This window comes from Echinops telfairi, unplaced genomic scaffold (genome assembly GCF_000313985.2).
Source record: "Echinops telfairi isolate 266 unplaced genomic scaffold, ASM31398v2 ScPeMD7_2;HRSCAF=8, whole genome shotgun sequence".
Taxonomy (NCBI): domain Eukaryota; kingdom Metazoa; phylum Chordata; class Mammalia; order Afrosoricida; family Tenrecidae; genus Echinops; species Echinops telfairi.
In genome coordinates, this window is record NW_022103898.1 from 10,493,462 (window position 1) to 10,513,573 (window position 20,112).

A 20,112-nucleotide genomic window follows, 5' to 3' on the forward strand; every position below is an offset into this window, starting at 1 on the left:
AGTGCGGGTCCTCAGGGGGCCTGCGCCTGAAGGCGCTAGTTGGAATCCAAGAGCTCGCGTCGCGCGGGGGCACATTTGGAGCTCAGCAACGCGGACTGCCACGGCCATCTTCGATTCTCGCCCAAACCGTGTTTGGTGCCAGGCAGATCGAGGGCAGTACGGTGGGCAATAACAGGGAACGCACCGCGGGGTTTCTGGGTGTCCAGGGATCTGCCCAAGAGCTTTGGCACGAATAACTCACTGACCAATCACAAACATCTTGAGGCAGGTCTTCGCGGCGGGGGAGGCGCCGAGCTAGCTAGCTGAAGGCCAGCGAGTTCCCCAACACTTTTTTAGCCCTCCGCAGGCAGGGGGCGACACTCTCCCATCTCAAGCCCTCGGAGTCCCGGGGGCGGGGCCACGCGAAGGAAGTCCCGCCCCGTGAGAAGGAAGTCCCGCCCCGTGCGAAGGAAGTCCCGCCCCACCGCCGCAGCCACTTTCCGCTTTCGTCCGTGCACGCCGCGGTCCAAGCCCGCGAGGTCGCGTGTTCGAAATGGCGGCTGCCGGCGACCCGCTAGTGGCCGCAGGGCCCGACAGCTACCGCTCGCCGCTGGCCTCCCGCTACGCCAGCCCGGAGATGTGCTTCGTGTTTAGCGACAGGTACAAGTTCCGGACGTGGCGGCAGCTCTGGCTGTGGCTGGCGGAAGCCGAGCAGGTAACGGGCCCGCGCGACGCGCCAGGGCCTCCGGGCAGCCCCTGGCAGCCAGGATCCGTCACCTGTTGGCGCCCAAGGTTTTAGGCCTCGAGGGTTAGCGACGCGGGCGGGCAGTAGGGTCAGTGGTCTGCGGGCCTTCATCTTGGCCATTACTGCCGCGGTGCACCCGCTCGCCCAGCGCCCCTCGCACCTCTTTTCTCGTCAGTGAAACGAACAGGTGAGCCAGGGGTGCACCCCCATCCTCACGTGGGAGGAAGCCACGCTCCTGAGCGCTCAGTAGACTCGGGCCACCACTGTGCGTTACCAGGATCTGGGATCCAGGTTTTCCCAGCCACTGTACCTGAATGGAGGTGCCTGGTGGCACCGTGAGGTCGGTGGGTGACCAGCCGGTCGCGGAAAGAGGCTGAGGCTGTCCGCTTCTGTAAGGACGTTTGGACCCAGAAACCCTATGGGGTAGTATATTCAGTTCGACAGGGTCGCTGTGAGTCAGAAGCGACTGGAGGCATAGTGCTTAGGGTCAGCGGTTCGAAAACACCAGCCACTTTCTCCTCCCTTAAAGCGTTACAGTCTCCTGAACTCGGGGGCAGCTCTACCCTGCCCCGTAGGGTTGCAATGAATCACAGTCTACTGATGGAAGTGAGTTTGGTGCTTTGCTTTTAAGTAGTGGGAATTAAAAACCAAACCAAACTCACTGCCATCGAGTCAGTTCTAATTCAGTGACCCCATAGGAGAGTGTAGAACTAACTGCCCATGTGAGTTCCCGAGAGTGTGAACTCTTTATGGGAGTGGGAAGCCCCGTCTTTCTCCTTCAGAACTAGCTGGTGGTTTTGAACTGCTGACCTTGTGATTAGCAGTCCAACACCACCACTATGCTACCTGGGCTTCTAGGAGGCATTAGGGCAGGTGTTTATGAAGCAGAAGGTGTGTGTGTGGGGGGGAGGGGGGTGCTGGCTGAACAGGTGGGTGCTCACAGAGAAAGCTAAGGCTGTCTGCCCCTGTCAAGGTGCACAAAGCCTTGGGCACCCGATGGAGGGTTGCACTGCGATGGAATCTGCATGTGGCAGTGGGCTTTTTGGTGTTTGTGAGGCAGGTTTTATTGATTGGCCTGTAAGAGCACCTCAGTCCATCTCAGAAATAACTCCTGAGAGCCCTTCCAGAAGGGTTGAAGGCAATCCAGGGGCTATCCTGTTTCTTCTCAGACTGCAGGGGAAATGTCACTGCCAGGTGGCAAGGCCCTCAGCAAATGCCACAGGACAAATGCAGCGACTGACTACCTCCCTTTGACCCTGGCAGAGTGGATCTCCTGCCCCCTCCCTTCACGCTGCTCAGGAAACTCCATTGATGAGTGTTCCAATAGCAGCCATTTCTATAGGGTCTAATGAGTTTTAAGACTTAGTGCATGTGAGCTTAGTCACCCTCAAAAAACTGTGTGCTGGTGTTCCTGATGTACACATGAGGTGTACAAAAAACCGTGTCCGAGGTAACCGAAGATACTGGAAGAGGACGTTGTCTAGAGTCTGTGGGTTGTGAAGGACCTGGTGAACACCTCCTCTTTCGGTACTTTAACTTTCGCTCGTGGGCATTTTGTTTTTGCTTCTAGATTTTATTTATTTTCTAGATTTTATTTTATTACCCGCAACAGTTTTATTGGCGTATAAGTTACAATCTTATAAGTTTAATCACAGCACGAAGATCACTTCCATTCTTTGGATGAGGGTGAGGATACTTAAAAACACTTGGCCAAGGTCCCCTTCACTAGTCAATGGCCCGATATGGAAAGTAGGGCCGTCTGAGTATGTGCTGTTTACTCTATCCTTTGCCCCATAAAAGCTCACTGGAAGGAGGTGAAAATAAAACAATTTGCTGGGAGCTGATTTGATCCAGCCACCCTGCTATAGAGTAGCTGTGCCCCGTGGGCTTCTGTGGCAGTAATCTTTGTGACAGCAGACTGCCACACCTTTCTCTCCAGGAGCGGTCAGTGTGTTCGAACCATTGACCTTTTACTTAGCAGCCGAGTTCCTATCCTAGCTCCTGCTCCACCAGGGCTCCTTATCTTTACCTACCCTTTGTATCTGCACTGCTTCTGCCTGGAGAAGGCTACTGAGATCCCAGACTCTGTGGTGCCTGGAACACGCCCTGCTTTGATCGCATCTCCTGGGTGGGACTGCCTATGACTCAACCAACGGCTGTCAGATCGATGCTGACAATTGGGGACCCTACAGGTGTCAGAGTCCAATTGTCAGACTGTGTCCCCATGGGGTTTTCAGTGATGAGTTTTCACAAGATTGCCCATCCTTTCCTTCCTCCTGCCTCAGGGTGGGCATGAACTTCTAGCCTTGTGGGAAAGCAGAATGTATTAACAAACGCCTCCCTATCTATTAGTGAGGGTGCCAAAATTAGCAAGATGGTTAAGAAAATCAACTCACTGCCCTTGATCTGATGTAGGCTCATGGAGACCCCTGTAGGACAGAGTAGAACTGTCCCTGTGAGCCCCTGGGAAAAGGCTGTACATCTTTAGGGGAGCAGAAAGCCTGTCTTTCTCCCTCTGGTGAGCGGCTGGCAGGTTCAAATTGCTGACCTGGTGGTTAGCAGCCCACTGCTCAGTCTGTTGTGCCACCAGAGTGCATAAGATGGGTGGTGTGTTGTTTTGTCGAGCTGGGTCAGACTCACAGCGACCCTGTGTACGTACAGTAGAAAGACACACAGCCCAGGTGCACCCTACCCGTGCTTGAGCCCGTTGCTGTGGGCACTGTCAGTCCATCTTGTCAAGGGTCTTCCTCTCATAACTTTGTAGTGAAGATAAAAGTTTGGGGGGAGGGTGGGAGATTAGGGGGGAAATAGGGGAGTGGGAAAGGATGCCTGGCTTGTGGGGGGTGGTTTGCCCTTAGGTGTCTTGAGATCTTGCTTACGGAAGGCAGCTGTGTGGCTGGGCTGCTCGCTCCTTTGGACAGGGATCCCGGGCAAAGGTCCACGACTGCCCTGCTGCCATCTGTGGCCACTGGGCTGGCACTTGAACTGTGGCTACCTCGCCTGGGAAACTAGATTTTCAGTTATGCCTGGGTATTAGCATGAGCCTAAGAAGCCAGCCTGTGTGCTGGGAGTTGCCAGGTGAGCACATTGCCATTCACTGCTGTGTATGTCCAGTCCTGGCCCAGGGTTCCGAACCCTCTGTTTGCGGCTGGCTCTCGGCTCCATTTTCTGGTTTGGGTTCGGTGACACGAGATGTTGTCAATGTGCTTGTTTTCACCTGCTCATCTCCTTCCATTGCTTTGGGTTGGGCTGAGTTCGCCCAACCATTGTTTGTTTACAAGCCTAACAACTCCAGGAAGTCCTGATTTGGGTTTCCCTGGGTTCCATGTGAAACTGTGGCTGGGGCCCACAGTTTGGGCACCTGGGTGCCAGGCATTAATGACTAAGCGTGAAGCAAACTACCCAGGGTATTCAGGAGCCCTGGTGCCGTGGCAGTGCTCTGCGAGAGAAAGGTGAGGCTTTCTACTCACAGGGGTAGTGGTTCTCCCTGTACCCTAGGTCGCTGTGATTCAGAATTGACTCAGTGGCGGTGCATTTGGTTTGCCTTTTTCCATGAGCTATGCAGGAATAAATATGTCATGTGACGATGTTGCTGCCAGGCTAGTGGGTTCCCGCCCAGGGTTTGTGCGCTGGGGGGGCCGTGGGTCAGCAGGGCTCCTTGGGAGAGAGCTGTGGCAGTCTGCTGCCATATAGCCCCGCGCCTTGGAGCCTTCATGGGGCGGTTCTCCTCGTCCTGTAGGGTCACTGTAGAGTGGAGCCCACAGCCGTGGGTGTTGGTTTCGGCTTTAACGTACTGTAACGATGGCCAAGTCACTTTCCCGGGTACAGTTGGCTGGCTTCGAACTACCAATCTGAGATGATCAGGTGAGCAGCAGCCATTTTCACCACTCAGCAGCCCTGTCTGAGTGCTGTAAGCGCTCGAAATCAGATCCAGGTGAAGGGATAGAGCAACCTGGGCAGGAATGCGAGGCAGTGAGCAGGGAGAGGTGGCGGGCCCAGGGGGAATCGTCAGAGCAGAGTTCCACTGCTGTAGATGTTGGGGTCCGGTTAGGAGGCTCCTTCCGAAAGTTCCCCTCTCCCTTCAGCTTATCCCCGACCTCTCAGTCCTGCCATTTGGGGCACGTAACTGCTAGCGCGAACCAGTGTTTTCTCTCTCACCTGCTTTGTTTGGCCCCTGCAGACACTGGGTCTGCCCATCACAGACGAGCAAATCCAGGAGATGAAGTCCAACCTGGACAACATCGACTTCAAGCTGGCCGCTGAGGAGGAGACGCGACTGCGGCATGACGTGATGGCTCACGTGCACACCTTTGGCCACTGCTGCCCCAAAGCCGCTGGCATCATCCATCTCGGCGCCACCTCCTGCTACGTTGGGGACAATACCGTACGAGCCGTGTGCTTTGCTTCTACTTGGGACTCTTTCTCATACACGTGTGACCGTGGCTGGGTGTTGTCCAGCGTCCGGGAATGAGTCCGTAGGCGGCTCTGTTTAGGGGTTCCCTGGCTGGACTCATTTCTGGTAGCCTTCTTGTGTCACCTGGCAGCCTCCCTAGGATAGACCTGCAGGCGCTGCCCACCCCTCGGCCTGCTGGGCCTAAGCCTTCATCTGGGCATTTTTGTGGCTGCAGTGAGCATCCTGTGGACTCTTGCCACAGTCTTTCCTCTCTCTTGGCTGTGCCTTCTGTCAGAAAAAAGACAGGTGGCATGGTCCTTGTTTTAGGAAACCATTCATTGGTGACCTGGTGGCATAATGGTTACATGTTGAGCTGCGTACCGCAGGGTCAGCTGTTGGAAAAACCCACCAGCTGCTCCTCTGGAGAAAAGCGAGGCTTTCTATTCCCGTAGAGAGTGAGCGTCTCAAACGCCCACAGGGGCAGTTCTCCCTGGGCTTGTAGGGTCACTGGGCTGGTATAGACCCGCTGGCGATGAGTGAGTTGTATCTTTCAGACATGGCACATAAAGGGACCCTAGGATGCGACCACCAATCCCCGGGTCTGGCTGTATTTGGCTCTGGACATGAGGAGACAGGTAAAGAGAGTTTGAAGCACTTGTCAGCGTCACCCAGCCAGGAAGAAGGCACAGGCAGGTGGAACCGCTCAAACCCACGTGTTCTCAATCCTGGTGCATCGGTCAGACCAGAAGCTGGAGTCCCGGTCAACTTCCAGTCCAGGAAGAAGGCCCAAAGGGAGAGCACTACTGGAAGTGCCAGGTGGACGCTCCTCCACTGTCTCCACCAGCCCTCCTCCCTGGGAAGCTGAAACCCTTGCCAGCCTGGACGGTGACTGCAGCATGGGCACAGGGCCCCTTCTCCCTCACTCGAGGGGCCCAGGGCGGGCAGGGCTTTCCTGCTGGATAGATCCCAGCAGGGCCGCTTTCTAAGCCCCTGCACTTTCATGATTAAAAACAACTCTGCCATCAGGTTGTTGGCGACTCATAGCGACCTGCCTCACAGGACAGGTAGAATTGCCCCCGTGGGTCTCCGAGATGTCGAAGGCTCTGCCTTTCTCCCTCAGAGGATCTAGGGGTTTCACACTTTTTTGAAATGGTGGTCTGAAAAGAATGGCTTCTACTAGTATCTTCTGGACTACTGTGGGGGCTGCTCGTGGTGAGATAAGCTGCCAGCAGAGAACCCCTGGGGATGGGCAGAAACAGGTGGTAGAATTGTGTGAGCAACGTTGGTCTACAAATGTAAGGCATTGCGTTGTGTTTTTTTTGCAGGACCTGCTCGTCCTTAGAAATGCGCTTGACCTGCTTTTACCCAAGGTAAGGCGTTGGCAGGACTTCTCCCAGGCCTCCCTTCCCTGTGAGCATGGTGGCACTAGGAATCGGTGGGGTGAAGACCTGGGTCAGAGGCTCCAGACGTCACTGACCTACTGCCCCCATCATAAAGCAAAGCCTCTGCACCCGTGGCAGTTAACCGCTTGGTCCTGTAGCCCTCATCCAGCAGGAAATGTCAGGATCTGCCTTTTAGAAGCCCCCCCCCCCCATTGCTCCGGCCCCCAGGGGGCATTCATGCCCACTTGGGGAAATTGGTCTAGATGGAGGACCATTTTCTCAGGTTGGCACGCCCTCCAGCTCATCTATAGACCGTTGTCATCTGGGGGTTAACCCTCTAAGTCAGCAGTTCTCAACCTGTGGGTCTGTGACCCCTTTGGGGGTCGAACAACCCTTTCACAGGGGTCGTGGATTCATAACAGCAAAATGACAGTTACGACATAGCAACAAAAATAATTTTATGATTGGGGGGGTCACCACCACATGAGGAACTGTATGAAAGGGTTGCGGCATGAGGAAGGTCGAGAACCGCTGCTCTAAGTGAATGCTTTTTAAAGGGGAGCCTTGTAAGAAGGATGCGTATCACATCCAGGGGCCTGCAAGGGGGCGGGGTACGTTGTGGGGGTCTGCCAGTAGCCCTGCAGGGATGACTTAGCACCTCAGGCCTCACACTAGTTGCCATGGAAGCTCGCAAGCACTTTAAGATACACCGGTGAAAGGGTATGAGCTCTGTCTGCAGTGCGCTGGAGGCCGAGTTTTACATAGAATGGTCTGGAAGGTTAGTTACGATCATGGAAGCCCCACCTGACTTCACCCTCTCTGCCTTCCCGTAGCTGGCTAGAGTGATCTCGAGGCTCGCGGACTTCGCTCAGGAACGAGCCGACCTTCCCACCCTCGGTTTCACCCATTTCCAGTAAGTGAGGCGGTCACCACGCGGGGTTAGCTTTTGTGGCCTTGTGCCTGCCCTAGGCCTTCAGTTCTCCCTCTCTCTGGCTACCTGTGGCGTGAAAAGTCCAGAACTAGAACTATAGCACATCCATGGGGGCTTGTAAAGGACTAGACTGGCAGCTGTTTTCGTGGGAGAGTAGTACATCTAACAGTTCATTGGACAGGCATGGGGCAGTGGTACCCAGCGCCTTGGAACGTGTCCAGGCCCGTTGATTGAGAAATTCCATTCTTGAGAATCTTTGCACAAGGGGATAATCGAGATGAGGAGGAAGCTGTCTGCACCCACGTCTTTGTTACAGGCTCACTTGTGGTAGTAAACTTTCTAAAGATGCAACAAGGAGGGGCCGCGTAAACATAGGCTCAGGGAGTCCGGGATGCAGTTGCATGTGCACGGGACCCCTCACCAGGAGGTCGGGCCCAGCAGCTGCTCTGCAGAAGAAAGACGGCGATCTGCCGGACCGTTAGCAGCCTCGGAAACTGACTCCATTCCAGTACACAGCAGCCCCGCATCCCAGCCCTGTGCCCTTCTCACAGCTGTTCGATGTGAGCCCAGTGGATTTGGTGTGGCTTGAAATAAGATGAGGTGTGTCCACCAGCTGGAATCTCATGCAGCTGTTAGAATGACGCCTGTAAGACTAATCACCTGGAAATGTGCTTGTGTTACGTTATTGGGGGAAAGCCTACCGAGTGCACGAAGTCTAGAAGGAAGTCCTCCAGGCGTTAATATTGCTTGCTCTGGCTTCTCAGACGTAGAACAATTAACTAATTTTCCTTTTGTGAGGGATATTTTAATGTCTAAAACGTAAAAGCATGTTTGTGATTACCAAGTGCACCCCTTTTTAAAGCTGAGAGTAGCATTGTTTCAATGCCAAGTTGCCAGCTATCTTGAGCAGTAGTGTGTTGCCATCTCTTATATTTTGATGGGCTATTGCTAAGGCAAGAAGAGCATCCTCTCATAACTCCTGAAAGCCTGTTGCACTTACCTGTCTTACAGCGAGGGCCTACCTTGACTGCTAACAGGAGCCAGAAGAGGTTGTTCATATGAGAGTTGGTGCTTGGTTGGGTGTAGCCTGCCCCCAGCCTGTGTGTGTGTCCCCATGGGCTTCCCCACGCACCCCGCATGGCCTGTGCTGCAGCGCCTCCTGCTGCCACGTCGCTGGGCTCGCACTCGGCACCACAGACATCCAGGTACTCTTTGGGGGAAACCCAGCGATAGAGGTCATTGGCTGCTGCTGCAGTGAACGATCACTCTTGTTAGATGCCATCAAGTCGGCACCGGCTCATAGCAACCCTGTGTACCACAGAGCCAAACACTCCCCCGGAATGCGCCATCCTCACAATCGAGAGGTTGGCAAAGTCTGCTCACTGTTGGCAGCTACTGTGTGAATCCATCTCCTCAAGAGTCTCCGTCTTCTCTCTCCTTGTACTTCACCAAACGTAATGTCCTTCTCTAGGGACTGGTCCCTCATAATGACGTGGCCAGACCATGTTAGACAAGCCTGGCCACCCTCTCTTCAAAGAAGCCTCTGACTACTTCTTCCAAGACAGATTTGTTGATTTTCCCCGGCAGTCTGTGGTACTTTCATTATCTTCACCAGCGCCATGATTCAAATCACTGCCTTCTCTCCAGTGTTTCTGATTCGGCGTCCATCTGTCACATGTATAGGAGGTGACAGATGCACCGTGTGGTGCGCCTGAGTCCTGAAAGTGGCATCCTTGCTCTTTGACACTTTAAAGGGTCTTGTGTAACACATGTGCCCCTGCAGCATGTCACTGTATCAGTGTTCCACTTTTAATCGTAAGATTTTCGGTGACTTGGAAGTGGACTGCCTATTCATTTTTTTTAGTCTGGAAGCTCTGCAGAAACCCTTTCACCATGCGTGACCCTCCTGGTACTTGAAATACTGGTGGCATAGCTTCCTGCACCACAGCAACACGCAAGCCGCCACAGTAGGAGGACAAACTGACCAGTGAAATGGATGCAATCTTGCCTGTCTGTGTACTCTTTTTTTTCAATAATAGCGTCCTCAAGTTCCCTTTAAAGCAGTAGTTCTCAACCTTCCTAATGCTGCGACCCTTTAATGCAGTTCATGTTGTGGTGACCCCCCAACCATAAAATTATTTTCATTCTACTTCATAACTGTAATTTTGCTACTGTTAGCAATCGGGCGACCCCTGTGAATAGGTCGTTTGACTCCCAAAGGGGTCTCGACCCACAGTTGAGAACCGCTGGTTTAAAGTACGTGACTCGGAGTTGTACTGTCCCCAACACTGTCAAATTCCACAGCGTCTCCTCACCCCACAAGGAAACCCATGCCTGTGGCCAGTCGCTTCCCAGCCCTCAGCAACCACGAGTCTGTCCGTGGGTTTGCCTCTGCTGGGCATTGCTCATGATGGGATCGGACCTCGTGCGACTGGCTGGCTGAATAAGTCCATGCACATTTAGTGATTTCTTTGCTTGTGCATAGTAGTCTGTGAGCCAGAGTTGATATGGAAAACTGTAAGCCCAAACCAAGGCCACTGCCATCGGGTCAGCCCTGGCACGTGGTGGCCCTCTCCAGGGTTTCCGAGGCTGAGTCTTTGAGAGTGGGGAGCCTTGACCTTCTTCCTCGGAGCAGCTCATCGTTTTGAACCTCCGACCTGGCACTTCAAAGTCCAACACTCACTTATCCAACATCACCAGCAGGGCTCCTGTGGAAACCTGCACCAGGAGGTTGCTTTGGGAATGGACTACAGTTTGGGAACTGTCTGCTGTGCACATTCCTAGTGGCAGGCCTCGCTGTCACCTGCCTAAGTGGGGAAATCCCACTAGGGGTGGACTGGGCCATCTTTCAGGACTTGAACATTATCACAGTTGGTTTGTACTTGCCGCTTTACGTTCAGAAGCACCTCTGTGGATTGATGTCGACCAGGCTGGAAGCAGAACCATCCGAGGTTGTGTCAGCGCATGTGTCCTCTGGGGTGTGCCCTCGGGGATCTTCGCAGCATGACTGGCGTGTCCTCTTTGGAGCCCGGCGCCTCAGACAGGTCTGCTTGACTGCCACTCTGGTTTGACCTTTCTTGTCTTCTCATCCTTGTACCTGTCACACCACTGAAAGTAGCAATGGCTAGTTTGTTTGCTCACTTGCTGAGAGGTGCCACGTAAGCTTCAGTGGGCAGAGACGGGCCGCGTGTGCTGTTCACTTTACAGTGGTCTGGGGATGAGCTGTGAACACAGCCAGACTTCATCTTTGTCGTTGTGTTGTGTTGTGTTGTCTCTTGAGGCTAGAGAGGATGCTTTGCTGGAGGCCCTTTCATTTCAATATCTCTGTAAAGGACCGACTGCCCCTTCCGGTCATTCGGTCACACTGGTTTCAGTTTCTCCAGTTCTCGCTGTCAGATTGCTCTGGTCCGGCGAGGAGTAATGGTGCTGGCTAAGAGAAGGCACGACACTTTGGCGAGGGTTGCGGCTGAAAGGTGTGTGTCCTTTGGGTTGGTCGCAGGCCTGCGCAGCTGACCACAGTTGGAAAGCGGAGCTGTCTGTGGATTCAGGACCTGTGCATGGACCTCCAGAGCTTGACGCGGGTCCGAGACGACCTGCGCTTCCGCGGCGTCAAGGGCACCACCGGCACGCAGGCCAGCTTCCTGCAGCTCTTCGAGGGAGACCACCACAAGGTGACCTGATGGGGCGAGCAGGGCAGGCCTGGTCTCCTGGGCACATTGCGGATGGGGTGGGTGGGGTCTGCACTGGGGAAGGTGACAGGCAGTGAAGTGTCCTCATACTAGACCCGCCTGATTCCAGCGGGCCCACGTCTGTCTTGCCTCCCCCAGGTGGAGCAGCTTGACAAGATGGTGACCGAGAAGGCGGGGTTTAAGAGGTAGGTGTGTGGGGAGGGGCTGACTCCCCGTAAGGCTGGCACTTGGCCCACCTCTAGCTTGGGCCAGATGGTTCTTGTCTTTGGGTTTCCTTCTCTGTTCTGCCTTTTCTTCCCAGCTCTGGCCTGGGTTTTATTTCCTTACAGCCTCGCTTCTGTTTTCTTCGGCGTTGGAGTGGAGAAAAGAGAACCATTTCCCTCTGAGTTCTCGAGTGGCCTAACCATGGTGTTACTGTCTTTGTTCTTCTAATGAGCGAGGGCCACCGGGCTCCTCTCGGCACTTCACTGGGCAGAGGCAGGCCAACGGTACTCCGACGGGTGCTTCTCCTCTGGTCTGGTCACTTGTCAAACAGGTGCCGGCTGGTGTGTGCCACGTCCCAGGTCCAGTCCAGCCCTGGACTCGGTGTGAGCTAGCACCTCTTTGAGACCAGAGGATCGTGTTGTGAGGTCTCTCAGCATACGGTTCTCTACCACGTGCAGGGCTTTCATCATCACCGGGCAGACGTACACACGGAAAGTGGATATTGAGGTGCTGTCTGTGCTGGCTAGCTTGGGGGCATCTGTGCACAAGGTAAGTGGGGGTAGCCTGGGTGGGATGGTGGAATTTGGGGCCACACACAAACCAGGTCAGCCTCGGGCTTTTGCTTAATTCTGTTTTTCACATAAGAGTTTTTAGCACCTCGTGCCAAGGTGTATTATGAAGTTACCCAGGCTGTTGACTGTCTCTTGGTGGTTCAGTAGTGTTCCACAGTACCTTACCAGGCCCCTTGGCGCTGCTCCCTGCTCTGAGGGAGCAGAGAGGAGATCTGAGGAAGACACTGCCCCAGGCCCCTGAGCTGGAGCTCCGCGGCACACCCAAGGAGCCCGTCCCCTTCGTCAGTCTGCCTCTGCTCCTGGCTGCCTGTGCGAACTGCAGGGCCCAGGGACAGCGTCTGTTCCCCGCCTCCTGCAGATCTGCACCGACATACGCCTCCTGGCAAACCTCAAGGAGCTGGAGGAGCCCTTTGAGAAGCAGCAGATCGGTGAGTGTTGGCCGGAGAGCTGGGCGGCTGCAGGCCTGCGGGACAACTTCCCACTGCTCACTCGCTGTCCTGACACCTCTGCCCTGTGGCTCGACCTTTCTGTGGGGCAGGCTCAAGCGCGATGCCCTACAAGCGGAACCCCATGCGCTCAGAGCGCTGCTGCAGCCTCGCCCGGCACCTGATGACCCTGGTCCTGGACCCGCTGCAGACCGCGTCTGTGCAGTGGTTCGAGCGCACACTGGATGATAGTGCCAACCGGTCAGTGGAATGCTCGGGGGAGGAAGGGCCGGGAATTAGAAGAAGGATGTGTCCAGCCTCTCTGCCTTCCCTCCTTGTCACCAAGGGGCCTGGAAGGTCAGAGGCAGTTCGGGGACGCGTGTCATGATCAGAGTGAGAGCAGGGAGGGCGGCTCTCACAGAGTGATGGCCTCCTCAGACACGTGCCTACAGGGGGGCGAGGGAGGCGGCGGCACGTTTATTGAGGTGACGCCCATGAGTGCTGGAGCAGGAGGAGCTTGGGGGACAGGGGCTGCGGTTGGACTTGATCCAGGGAGGGCCAGCTTAGGAAAGGTCTCGTTGGCCCTGGGAAGGCAGGCTATTCATTCTTGGGCAGGTGGATGCTGACTACACTCTCGTGGCCCCTGGGTTGGCAGGATCACTTAGGAGATGGGTTGGAAGTCATTGGAAAGGAAGGGTCAGTTAGAAAGTCGAGGGCAGCTTGGCCAGCATCACCTCGTGGGAAGCACAGGGGGAGACTGCGTCGACCGGGTGGCGAGGGGAGAGGAAGCTGTGCATCAGCCCGGCGGAGCTCCCCACCTCGGCTCAAGACCTGGCGCTTGGGACCTCAGCGTACAGGGAGTAGTTGAGGGACATTGCCTAAGGAGACTGCAAGGGGACCTAGGGCAGCATTTTGGAAGCTTCCCTACATTTCATTGAAATTTGTATTTGTCTAACAAGAGACCTGAATTGGCTGCTTGTTTCTTAGACGGATCTGCTTGGCCGAAGCCTTTCTTAGCGCAGATACGATACTGACGACGCTGCAGAACATCTCCGAAGGGTTGGTGGTGTACCCCAAAGTAAGAGGTCTCAGTCAAAGGCAGAGAATTAGGTGGGGGGTGGGTAGCATTCTGAGCCAATGTTGTTCTTCCCAGCTGGAGCTCATTCTTCAGGAGCGTTAGGGAGCTATCTCTATGGCATTCACACACAAGGTTATAGAGAAGAAGTGCTGAAAGTGGGCCGAAACCCTGTGTGTTCGGTGGCTGCAACACTGTACTGAGGGTTGCAGGGATGGTGCGGGGGACCAGGCAGCCATATGCTGCCCTGTGAATCGGAGCCTTAGCACCCAGAGCAACTAACCAGTGACCATCACAACTGCTCAGGCTCAGCCCCACTATCAGAGAGCTCCGTTTGCCGAGTTCTAAATACCTGTGTCAGATAGGTTCACGTCCATTAGCCCGGGCTCTAGAGGATGAATAAATGTGAGGTGTGAGGAAGGATCTCTGTGAGGCAGTTGCTTAAAGGTTGTTCAGATCGCTGATTTTAGTTTTTGTCTCTAGTAAAAATCATAGCCTAGATTAATCAGGACACTGGGAACTAACTAGAATGAAATCTCCCATTATCGTCTTTATCATCCTGTTGCCTCTGTACATTTTATGTGCGTGTGGTTGCTACCCTCCCGTGTGCGCGGCATTTACATAGCGGTGTGTTCCTTTGCCCCTCGCACCTGCTTGTCTAGGTAATTGAGCGGCGCATCCGCCAAGAGCTGCCTTTCATGGCCACGGAGAACATCATCATGGCCATGGTGAAAGCCGGGGGCAGCCGCCAGGTTTGTAGCTCCAAATGGCTCCTGGGTAAGCGGAGGGCGAGCCACAGTCCTGCCCTCCTTCCCGAAAAAGAGCAGATGCAGGCAGACATGTGGCTCATTGCCTTCAGGCTCGGGTTTGGGTCAGGACAGTGGCCATATGCTGCCCCAGGACACCTCAGTGGCTTTATGCTGCCCTAGGACACCTCTGATGGGTGACTTGCAAACTCGCTGTCTTAAAGCAGATTCCTTCATCCTGTGATGAGGAGTTCAGGCTAAACTTCCCTGGGAAGTGAACAGGAAACAGGAAGCGGTACATGTAGTTGCCAAGAGGAGGGGCCAGGCAGGTGGTACCCGTTTGGGACCCATCCTGAGATGTGATCAGGGTGAAGAGCCTGGGGAGTCAGCATGGGAAGGGAGCTGGTATGTGGGGGGCCCTCTGTTCACTGCTGCTGCACCCCTCTCTTTTCCCAGGACTGCCATGAGAAAATCCGGGTGCTTTCCCAGCAGGCCGCTGCTGTGGTCAAGCAGGAAGGGGGTGACAATGACCTCATAAAGCGGATCCAGGCTGACGACTACTTCAGTCCCATCCACGCCCAGTTGGACCGCTTACTGGATCCTTCCTCTTTCACTGGCCGTGCCGCCCAGCAGGTCAGCAAGAGCTGGGCAGGCCGTGTCCACAGAGTTGAAATCTGCCCCGTGGGCTCGAGTGGCCTTACCCTGCTGGTCATGGAAGCCCAGAAACTTACTGTCTCGGGAAGAGTTAGAGCGAATTCAGAGCAGAACAGAGCACCCTCAAAAATGTCACATTTTGACCACTTTGCACGGCCTTAAACATTTCCATTGTGGATGTGCTGTCTGGGAGCCACGTGGCCCCTGGGCAAAGGTTCCATTTCTCTGGCTGGTGACCAAGGTTCTTTCCTGGCTTCTAGCATTTACTGGCTGTCAGGATACAAATACCGATGCCATAGGGGGGTTGTCAGGATCGATTGGGAGACCAAGGGCAATGGGTGTGGCCTGGCCTAGTGCTTGGTGCCTGCTGGTTCTTAGCCTGTGTCCTTGGGCCTCTTCGAGAAAAGAGACAAGAGTGGATTCAGAAAACAGGTGCTGTCTGATCAGCCCTGACTCCGGCAGCCCTGCTCTGTCCTAGAGGCTGACCCAGACAGTTCATTTCCAGGGCGGGTTCTTTCCGAAGCAGCTGGTGCGTTCAAACTGTTGACCTTTCACCTTAACGGCATCACTGGGAGCAGTCAGGTTCTCGGGATGTGCTCAGGCACTGGGTTTAAAGTTAGATGAGCGTCTTCCAGGTGCTCAGAACTTAATAGCAAAGACCCATGGCGATTGCTAATACTGAGTAGTAGTTACAGGAACTGAGGGATAGCCAGCCTATTTGGAAATCACAGAGGAAACTTACTGTATATACTCAAGTATAAGCCAACTCGAATAGCAGACGAAGCACCTAATTTGACCACAAAAACGGCATTAAAATGTGCTGGGAAAACTCGGCTCATACTCAAGAATATACGGTAACCCTTTCCAGGTGGAGACTCGGAGTTGCTAGGCAGGACTTCTTGGAGGTGATGTGCATCCAAGTAGGAATGACCCTGGACCACCAGGCCGAGGGAGGGGGTAGACCTCGCCATTTGGCACTTGCGAGAAAGGACTGTCACTGGGTATTACTGCAGTACTAAGTGCAGAGCTCTCAGGAGTGAGAGCAGAATTTGATTCTGAAGAAAGGAGCTTGTGGTGGGCGGCCATCAAATCGCCGTGGTGGTGGGCAAAAGGTGGGCTTGAGAAAGTTAAAACTGGAGGAAAGGAGACCAGTGAGGAGCCTGTGCTAGGCCACCCAGGAGGGGAGAAGGGCTTTGCAAAAAGCCCGCTTGCCCGAGCAGAAAGCGGCAGTGATGACGTACACGGGCGCTGCGTGCAGTGTGGTGAGAGCACAGGAGGGGCTGCTTTGTAGGACAGCATGGCCCCTGGAAGAGGAGAAAATATGGAGCAGAACTCGGGGGTACAACAGACCGGGTTTGCTTGTCTGACAAACTGGCAGGACCCCAAGATTGGCCTTGAGACACTCTTCGGCCCATTCTCAAACTTTAGCTGATCACTAGGCAGGCTGATGAAAGTCAACAGTCACTCCAGGGAGAGATGGCTGGTTAGAACAACCTACTAGGTCAACAGGGCAGCATTTGCTCAGGCAGGAAGGAGGCTCAGAAGGGATAGGAAATAAGTCAGGTCAACAGTTCAAGGCCAAAGGTCATCCGCTCCGCAGGGAGAAAGGTGGGGCTTTCAACTCCTGCAAACATGTACAGCCTGTGAGCCCAGAGGCCGTTCTGCTTGTCCCTGTGGGGTTGCTGTGGGTGGACAGCGACTTGAGATGGCCCCTGGGCTGGTTGGGTCTTCTGTCGCCCACAGCTGTCTATAGGGTTCCTGCTTCATTGTAGTGGTCCCCACAACTCAGGCAGCGCCCGCACATGTATGGCTTACTGTGCACATTAACAGGTTACAATTCAGGCGAGGAACGCTCAGGATAATGATCAGTCAGGACATGTTACAAAGTTCTCTAAAGTGTTGCTGATACATGCCCAAAGGGCGTGCCACTCCGCTGCAGGCCTCAGCTCCAGCACCCCATAGTGTCCAGAGACATGCACTCCGTCAGCCAGCCTCCTGCCCGGAAGCACCCAGCTGCTCCTGCTCTGTGGACTGGCTCCTGGTTCTGCTGCTGCGCCTCTGTCCCAGCTCTGGCGTCAAAGCTGTCTCCTGGATCACGGAGATTCGCTGCGCAGGAATCTTGGGGTTCTGGGAAGTGAGATTCCCCCTTCCTGTTACCAAGTTGTGGCTCACTTTATACTCTGAGGGATGGCAACCACAGGTGAATTGTGTAACAGTCTATCTTCCCGCACCTTCCCCAGCCCATGAGGAAAGGAGGGTAGCCTGGTGGGAGTGGCCAAGGTGGTGAGGATGGACCGGAGCCGTATTAAGCAGTTCTCACTGCATTACAGCGCGTGAGTTGCCGGTGTCTGGAGAGAGTGTTGCTGTACGGGCTGAGAGGAAAACGAGAGCTCAGTGGTACAGTGAACGCTTTGTCAGAACCCTCTCAGGGATTCCACCGTGATGCCAAGACACCGTCACCCTAGTCTCCGCCCTTTCTTTGCTCTGACGCTGTTCTCTCCTCTGGCAGGTGCAGAGGTTCTTGGACGAGGAGGTCTTTCCCCTCCTGGAGCCCTACGGCAGCACGCTGAGTGGGAAAGCCGAGCTGTGTCTCTAGTGTTAAGCGGGAAGTCATCGTCGTCGGTTTCGTGGGCTCTGGCCGGGCCTGGAATGCGGGGTTGCTGGCGGGCCTTGTCCGACTTAGGAAGAAGAATCTTGGCCTTAATGCCCCTATCTTTCACTGCTGCTCTCCTCAGCTCCATTCAGAGCGCAGCTGCAGAAGTGGTAGGTGGGATGTTTGTCACAGCCCCCCCACCCCCCCAAGACTTGTATAATAAAAGGTCACCCAGCGTCCTTTCATGTCCAGCTTCATAGATTCAAGTCCTGTCATCCGCTCACTAGGCTGGCCCCCTGCAAGCGTTTAGTCTGAGTATCTGTTCTGTGTGATTACACTGCTCTGTTTCCCAAGCAGGGCGATGCTGGCCCCTAGAGGCTGTGGAATGTTCCAGGAGGGCAGCAAAAGCAGATAGCTACACTTTGTCCTGGATTATGGCCTCTTGGACAAAGGTTTTTTATGGCCAGGGTGGCGCAGAGTAATCTCTTTTTCTGAAAGAGAGCAGGAGACCAAATAAGTTTGGGAGCCTGTGGGCTGCAATCAGCATTTGGAGCTACAGTGAAAAGTGATCTCATCACACAGGCATGCTCCTCCGTCCAAGGTGCATCAGACCTCGTGGCTGCTTTGGATCGGGTCTCTCGATAAAGTTTAGGTACCAGGGACATGCTAAGTGGGTATATTAACTTCATCAAGATAGCAGTACCTGAGTACCCTTTAGTCCTTGGAGTGACCATGGCTGAAGGCTTCTGATTGTGCCAATGGTTTGTGCCAATGGTCGCCCAAGAACCTGCCACCTGGAAGAACACTGGTGCCCTGCCACAGGCCTCTGATCTTAGCTTCGTCTCATTCTACGAAATTTCCCATTTAGAAACAAAGTTTGCTTATTGCATTAGCAGACAGCCGGAACTAGGAGAACTTCCCAGTACATTGCTCGTAGTAACCACAACTTTAACCTAAACCAACTGAAGGACAACCATCTGTCTTGGAAGAAGTACAGCCAGAATGCTCCTTAGAAGCAAGAGTTTATTTCCTGTACATTGGTCGTGTGATCAAGAGAGACTGGTCCCTAGAGAAGGAGGTCATGCTTGATTCAGGTCGAGGGTCAGTGAAAAAGAAGACCTTTTGATGAGAAGGATTGAGACAGTGAATTCAAACATAACAGTGAGCATCAAGCAGGATCAAGCAGTGTTTCACTCCCTTGAATGTGGGGTTGCTGTGAGGGGGAACTGACTTGATAACTGAACAACCCAACTGAAATGTGGCCAAAACTGAGGAGGGAAAACCGTCAGGGTAAATGCAGACGGTTCACTTGGAACTCCCTATGAGCCCGAAGAAGTCAGTGAGATAGGATGGTTTTAGGTTGTGTTGGTGGTGGCCTTGCTGACTCAGCAACCCTACAGCATATGTATGGTTTCCAAGGCTGCTAACTCCTCAGCCAAGGGGCTGGCATGTCCAGAACTGCTGGCTTTCCAGTTAGCGGCCATGTGTTTGACTGGCTGTGCCCTGGAGCTCGCCAGAGTCTTGCTGCTCCGTGGTCATAGTACCATGTTCTGTCATAGCCACCCAGTCACGGAACAGGGACCAGCCAGAGCCAGCCTCCAGTCCCATACTGGAAACTGGTCCAAGGTGATGGTGGCTGAGGCTTCGCCCCAAGAGGCGACTGGGCCCACACCCACTGAAAAGGTCTGAGACAGTCCAGTTTGGGGGCCCAGACGTGGGGCCAGCTGTGATCCGCAGGTCATGCAGGCTCTTGAAGACTAGAGTTGTCGGGTGACATGAAGAGCTACCGAATCACCTCCAGTTGTAACGAATCCACAAGCTAAGGGGCAGGAAAAGGCCCGCTGCAGCAAGTAGATTCCTACTCCGGGCAGACTGCCTCCCTCATCTTTCTCCACGCAGTGGCTGGAGGTGGTTTGTGTTGCAGGTGCATGCTGTAGCCACTGTGCCAGCCAGCTTGGTTCACTTAATAGGAGGGGGCCAGATGAGTGCAGCAAGCAAGTTTGGAAGGTGTCAAGCCAAATGGAATCCCATCTCCAACAGAAACAGTTACTCTATTCTTCTAGGACAAATCTTGAAGCGATGTCAAACCACTAGCTTTAATCCCAAGGAGTAAAGTCAAAGAGCAAGCTTGCTGCCTGTGCCTGTAGTATGGGCCTCTCAGCCAAGCCCTACTATCAGTGCATGTGTAACCAGAGAACACCTATCACATATGAGCCGCCCTGGCCCCCTCAGATACCACGGATGTCAGCCCAAACATTTCCTCTGGAAAGCCGAGAAACGATTAGTCTTTCTGGCAGTTCTGGGCTAGGTTGCTGGTCCCTAGTGATGGGTGGCTTGGCTAGTGTTTCTTCCCTGGCTGCGTGAGTGGGTGTTTGTGGTTGGTTTTCCCTTCTCTCTACTGTTTATTCTGACTTGTGATGATAAGGATCCCTCAGACCTGGCTTCAGTGCAGGTCTCCCAGTGGCTCAGGAGGGGGGGCGAGATGAGATGGTCTGCTTCCAAGAAGAGTACAGCCTTGGAGTGTGTCTCGGCTCTAGAACATGTACAGGGATTTGAGATTATACTTTGAAGTGTCACGTTGTAATTGAATCTTATTTTCCCCTGCCAGACAGGTGTGCTTCAGGTTAGCTGGGGGCCCTCTCTGAGGTGAGACGAAGTGCACAGCCAGTGCTGTGACTTCCTGCAGGATCGGAGCTACCCGGACAGACATCAAGGTCTGGGCCC

The 20,112-nt window shown here is 54.2% G+C and overlaps 1 protein-coding gene across 1 annotated transcript; it reads left to right on the forward strand.

Annotated features, from left to right (window-relative positions):
* The first annotated feature begins 521 nt into the window (after nucleotides 1-521).
* On the forward strand, nucleotides 522-17,627 carry ADSL (adenylosuccinate lyase). The gene is made up of 13 exons (XM_004700266.3): nucleotides 522-694; nucleotides 4,905-5,108; nucleotides 6,443-6,487; nucleotides 7,333-7,412; nucleotides 10,930-11,101; nucleotides 11,258-11,304; nucleotides 11,782-11,872; nucleotides 12,254-12,323; nucleotides 12,434-12,581; nucleotides 13,308-13,398; nucleotides 14,058-14,147; nucleotides 14,598-14,774; nucleotides 17,305-17,627. The coding sequence occupies exons 1-13, from the start codon at nucleotides 533-535 to the stop codon at nucleotides 17,389-17,391; spliced, it is 1,464 nt and encodes a 487-aa protein (XP_004700323.1). The 5' UTR covers nucleotides 522-532; the 3' UTR covers nucleotides 17,392-17,627.
* Nucleotides 17,628-20,112: the final 2,485 nt, after the last annotated feature.